Source organism: Ptychodera flava, assembly GCF_041260155.1.
Source record: "Ptychodera flava strain L36383 chromosome 3 unlocalized genomic scaffold, AS_Pfla_20210202 Scaffold_26__1_contigs__length_13983176_pilon, whole genome shotgun sequence".
Classification (NCBI taxonomy): Eukaryota; Metazoa; Hemichordata; class Enteropneusta; family Ptychoderidae; genus Ptychodera; species Ptychodera flava.
In genome coordinates, this window is record NW_027248280.1 from 6,373,716 (window position 1) to 6,379,534 (window position 5,819).

Genomic DNA, 5,819 nt, shown 5'->3' on the forward strand with positions numbered 1-5,819 from the left:
CTGTCTGTCTGTTTGTCTCGCTCTCTCACCCTCCCCCAGCTTGACTCCTAGTAATGAATCTGTTTGTAAGTTAGATAATAAATGAAGTAAACACTGATGTTGTTTCTTCACCTTTACTTTCCTCTTCCTTGCACTTCGTCTCTTCCTCTTGTGGATTCTTCACTTCCCCTTGTGGATTTTTAATTTCTTCGCTTGCTTCACTCGTGTCAGATTCCGATACGGCAACAGTAAACAGCGTTATTTTCTGAAAGAACGAAATGTGTTTTGGCGACTCAATATTCAATACTTAAACAAAATGTAAAGTGAAATGGGGCACAATAGGCAATATAGTAAAAATTCTCCTGGTTATAATTAATGACGGACTTACTTGAAATAAAGATGTTTTAATGGCGTTTTCAAAGAAATATTACTCCCAATAGAATAACCGTTACTAAGTAATAAGCAGCCTTAGATATAATATGATAAGGAAATAAACAGAGTGCGAAAATCAGTCGAATCTTGCAGAGTGAGATTAGTTCAAAATTCTATCACATAATTCTCTTAATCCTAATTTATCAGGTGGATATTAAAATTTCATTATCCCCTGAAATTACCAGAAATTTCAACAAGGGCAATCTAGATTCATCTTTTTGACTATAAACTAAATTTGGCTGTATTCTTCTGTGGCTGAAATTCTCTACAGAACGGTAAACAAATAGTTTGTAAGCTTCCACGCTTACCTCCGCCAACTCTGTTTTGTAAACTTGCCACTTCAGTGGACCCCGTGCACGCTTTTTGTACTCTGTTTCTACGTTGTCGATCACCGATTCAACGTCTCTGGTTCGTTCAGGATCATCTTTCTTGCAGGAATCCATCAAGGGCTTGAGTTTCTCTTTAAAGAGATCATCGACAATCTTTTTGCAAAACGCCTCTGATTGCTCAACATTAGACGCCAGTGATGCCATCATGTATCCACCGATGCATGTACGTCCGTCGTCACTGTAGACAGCCATCCTTTCCTGAATATAAAGAAAAGGCATTTTGCGCAAAATGTGACATGAAAGTGCAGCGTGCAAAATGCCACAACGTTTTGATAAATATAGTTCTTGCTTTGAAAACAGATTAACGAGAATCGATCTTCGTGAAGACTATGTCCTTATTCATTTATTCGAAACACGGTTCCCAATAATTTATTGGCAAAAAGAGGTAACTAAATGAAGCCTGTTTATCGGAGTCAGGAGTAGCTTTCAACCGCCAATATGGATAAAATAAAATAATTAAGGGTTATCAATCGTAACTGTAAGTGGATCGAAATGTAAGTATAACGGGGATATTGTCGAATAATGTCGGAATCTATGCAATATTTTACAGTCATTATGGTATAACAAATTTAGGTAATGTCGATGGCACAGTGTGTGGGGCGTATCCACTGTGTTAAAGCATAGGAGATACTCCCCTTTTCCACAGGGCCATCGATATGATGGTTTACTGACAAATGAAACGGGCGAAACATCACACTTTCAACATTTTATTACATGAATATTTACGTTCATGAATAATAATATCTTACCGACAGTTTGTTTCTATGTTTATTCAGGCTTTGAGAATCCTTTATGTACTTTGACTTGGCGTTGAAGTACTTCATCACGTGGTCAAGACACTCCTTGTGTTTGTAGATAATTTCGTGGTTTGGGCAAGGAAGAACGGGCCGGAGGAACTCGTCCATTGGCTGGTGTACTTTCCGAATGCTTTTTCTTGAACATCGTTAAGAAGGGTTTCTACAACCCTGGAACCTATGGAGTGAATGTTGAGGACGCCACCAGACGACGAGAACTCTGACACATACTCTTTAAGTAGCTCGGCAAATTCTGCATGTTTATGGAAGATTAAAACAAAATTTCGTATTTCATTGTTGTTCCTTAACGCCGTAACAAACAACATTGCCTTCAGCATGCCGTTCTTACATTGCAAACACTAGATACCACTTGCATATACATGATATATTAAAGAAAAAGATTAATTTTGACTGTGAAATATGACAGTCCTGTATGTCGTGAAGTAAATGAGAAGAAGGGACGAACTAGGTTTAAATTGATGTCGTGAATTATGAGTTGATCGACTAAATAGACTCATGCAGTATCTCCAAACTCACGTTTTCCATGGATGTTGCCGACGTAGGGCAAGCCTTCTTTGGTTTCATGATAGTAACTAAACGGTCGAGCAAACCATCCACTTCCATGAGAAAGTCTTTGCCTAGATGGAGCGAGTTTCTCCCTTATCCATGTTGGCTAAGACATTGAATCGATTGATGGCGTGGAGAGTTTGAAGGCGTCAAACACGGGGAATGACTTCAGTAAAACTTTGCGATAACTGTTGCTCTCCTTCACTCTGTCGTCATCATCTCCAGTTTCTTCTCCCAGTTTTAATACCTGCAAAAATATAACATAGCGCCTGTCTTATCAATCACCAACAACGCTCTTCAACGGATTGTAATACTAGTTTATCTCTGAAAACCCAGGAAACTCTCGAACGGATAAGAACTTACAGTGTACACACCTAGTAGCTGGTGACCTAGCGAAAACACTACAGTTAGAAATGGTAAATCCACACATTTAGAAAGAGTGACGTTAAATTTTTCTAACTGCGACTACTCAACACTCGCTATCACACATCGCACACAAACTTTATCAAAGTCATGAAAAATAAGAAACGACAAGCAGTCACTCATGATTTCCGATAAGTCCTCTTGATTTAATAGACATTACTTTGGAGGCTATTGAACGTATCGTTTTATTCATTCATATGTTTTATATTTGAAAACTTACAACTAATGAATATGTTTTCCAGGAAAAATTTTCTTTAAATGTATGCAGTTTATGTTGAAGTGACTAATAGGCCCGTCGTGGCTTGTTCTTGCTCACTGGTCAATATAACCACTACTGCTACTACTACTACTACTACTACTACTACTACTACTACTACTACTACTACAATGACCACTATCATTTTACACGATCCACGCTACCGGACAAGAATGTCATTTTTGGGAGCAGAGAAGGTGGACCTGTCTTTATACTGGACCTGTCTTGTCAACTAATTCTGTCAGTATTAAGTTTTATGAATGAAAAGATGCAGCATAGAATAGTCAGGAGGTTGCCACAATGTGTAAATAACGCTTGAATTATCGATATCAACACTTGTGGTAAGTACGTGACGTCAATTCAAAGTGTACTTTAATATATGAAATACATTACAGAAAAGTTGCAAAGAGGACTTTTGTCGAATGATATTTACCTTTCAAGAATGTAGTCTTTGATATCAACTTCTATTTCTTCATCCCCTCGTGTGATATGACACGTCATCGACACATCACGAAGAAGCCACATAAAATTTGGGAAAAATTTGATGAGGTCCTTTACTTGTGTTGTTGATTTCTTCCCGGTTTGCGTTTGGTCGACGTTAATTACGTTACCAAGCGTACCAACCCAGCTAAAAGGAAAAACTTGCGAGTGGTAAGTAGGACTTGATTTTTATTGTAGCGTATATATCAAATATCTCTTGAACTACAACAAAAATCTTGGAATACAACTTGTATTGTGCGCCTTCCTCTGACAATAAAATTGCAGTCTTACCGCAGTGACTTCCGACTTTAAAAAATCTACTGAGTATCATAAATGTTACTAACAAAATGGTAAACGTCGAGGTCTCGCCGAATCAGTATTGAAGTGAACCATTTATCTTCCAGTGATATATGGAAACAACAGAGGGCAACGGTCGCTACACGAATCTCATTCCCGCTCAGCAACATTGAGTCAATCAATTTAGCAGTTTTTGATGTTAAAAGATTGCATAAACGTTTGTTGTGTTGTGATATAAAAAACACCTGGTGTTGAATCGGACCTGTCTTATTAAAACTTGAAAATAAATATTAATGAACACAAAGGACGTAGATGTCGATCTAACATGTTCTTTATTGAATTTCCATGCATTAAATCTCACTGATCAATATATCATTATATCTGATTTACCTTAATTTCTTTATATCGTGTCCAGTCATGGATCCTCTACTGTTGTAGACCAAGACAGATGCCAGCAATGACATCAACGAAAACATCTGCAAATCATCTTTACTGTATGCGTCGTAAGCACCCAGTCCCTCGGTGTCCATGACAACAACAGTTACTTCAACTCCTCTCCTCAGTTTCTTCTTGAACACGTCAGTGCTTATCCATACAACTGGTTTAAGGAAAATGAATAAATCCTAAAATCTGATAATTTCATATCGATAAGTCTATTAACAGCTTTTGAGCAGTTAAAATGTGACACCACTTTATATTGTTCTCTTCACCATCTCTGAATCAATGCTATATTTCTAAATTTCATCTCACCGTTCTCGTGTATACTTTATATCAAATCCGATTTCTTTCATACCGTTAATTTTTCATTGTCGTTTTGGCGAAACTATTATAAGTATTTTCCGACGCCAGTTTAATCATGACAAACAGCACCTCGTGCAGTTGAAAACGTTACTTTAGCGTGTATTCTCTAAAATTGTAAAGCACACACCCATGGTTTGTGGTTGCATTGTGCTTGATGTTTCAACACACAATCATGTGGCCTTGGTTCAACCATCTGACTGGCTATGTATGATTTTCCACACCTAGCAGGGCCAGTCACTGCTATCGGACAGATTGGACCATCGATGGAACGTAGGATCTCCAGAGCGTCTTCACACACTACCAACTTTCCTCGTGCCTGACGTTTTTTGACGAGTGTCCCGCTTCCTCTGTCCCACTCAAAGTTGTCCGGGAAGCAGAGAGGAATACTTGTATGAACTTTATCTTAAAAACAAAGTAAAAAGGGACGTGGCTCACTATATCGCAGTTCTTTCTATAAGTTTCTGAAGCTCTCTTGGGGGCCTTCAGTAATTACAGGTGGGGATGGGCGGGGAAATGGGGGAGGGTCACTTTTTAGAACCCTGTCGATTCAAAATTGTCAGGGAAAAAGATGGGAATACTATATGTTATTGCCTGCATACATGGGTTTATGTGCCCGAGAGCAGGTGACAGTTTGCCCGACGCTAGGAGGGCAAATTGTCTCCTGCTGCGAGGGCACATGAACCCATGTATTCAGGCAATAATATTTTATTACATGCCTCTTCACCGTTAATGGTATATGGCATTTAGTTACACGCAGAGTATTTTTTAACAATTTTACCATTATCGACCAGCATCAAACAGATTTTAGGCTAACGAAAATCAAATAGCAGTGTGTGCATTAATATTTTATATCTAGCGTTAAGCGTCTGCTTTGACGTAAAAAACGTCGAAGGGCTTCACCTACCGGGTAACCATTGAAACCGGTCATTACATTGTTCACCGGCCCGCTAACTCCCCAGATGTTCCTATTCAAATCAATGCACTTATTTGCACTCACATCGAGGCATGTAATAAAAGCTTTAGGAACTCATACCGGAATCTGCCATACTACCATGGACATTACAGAGGTCATCTTCCCCCTCTTCTGTCCATGATATAACGTAGCTACTTTTCTCTTTCCTTTCATTTTGAAGATACAATTTATACTTTATTACATGGCTCGATGTGAGTACAAGTCAGAGCATTGATTTAAATAGGATCATCGGGGAGTTAGCGGACAGGTCGGTGAACGATGTACTGACCGGTTTCCATGGTAACTCGGTACAGTGAAGCCCTTCTATGTTTTCGACCTCAAAGTAGACGCTTACTACTAGATATTAAATATCCGTGCAGGCACTGCTATTTTGACTTTCGGTAAAATATGTTTGATGCTTGTCGATAATGGTAAAATAGTTTAGAAAT

General features: G+C 38.6%; 1 protein-coding gene across 1 annotated transcript; it reads right to left on the minus strand.

The window, feature by feature from the left end:
* Window positions 1-2,267: 2,267 nt before the first annotated feature.
* LOC139125759 (guanylate-binding protein 4-like) lies at window positions 2,268-5,464 on the minus strand. The gene is made up of 5 exons (XM_070691855.1): window positions 5,452-5,464; window positions 4,587-4,820; window positions 4,008-4,215; window positions 3,399-3,468; window positions 2,268-2,408 (listed from the first exon to the last, which is right to left on the minus strand). The coding sequence occupies exons 1-5, from the start codon at window positions 5,462-5,464 to the stop codon at window positions 2,268-2,270; spliced, it is 666 nt and encodes a 221-aa protein (XP_070547956.1).
* Window positions 5,465-5,819: the final 355 nt, after the last annotated feature.

Bases quoted from the DNA above. Each gene is read 5' to 3' on its own strand.
- LOC139125759 (XM_070691855.1), bottom strand. The intron at 4,216-4,586 runs GTGTGTTGAAAC...TCCTTAAACCAG, and splicing joins TGAACCAAGGCCACATGATT to TTGTATGGATAAGCACTGAC. The intron at 2,409-3,398 runs GTAAAGGACCTC...ATATTTTTGCAG, and splicing joins GGAAGAAATCAACAACACAA to GTATTAAAACTGGGAGAAGA.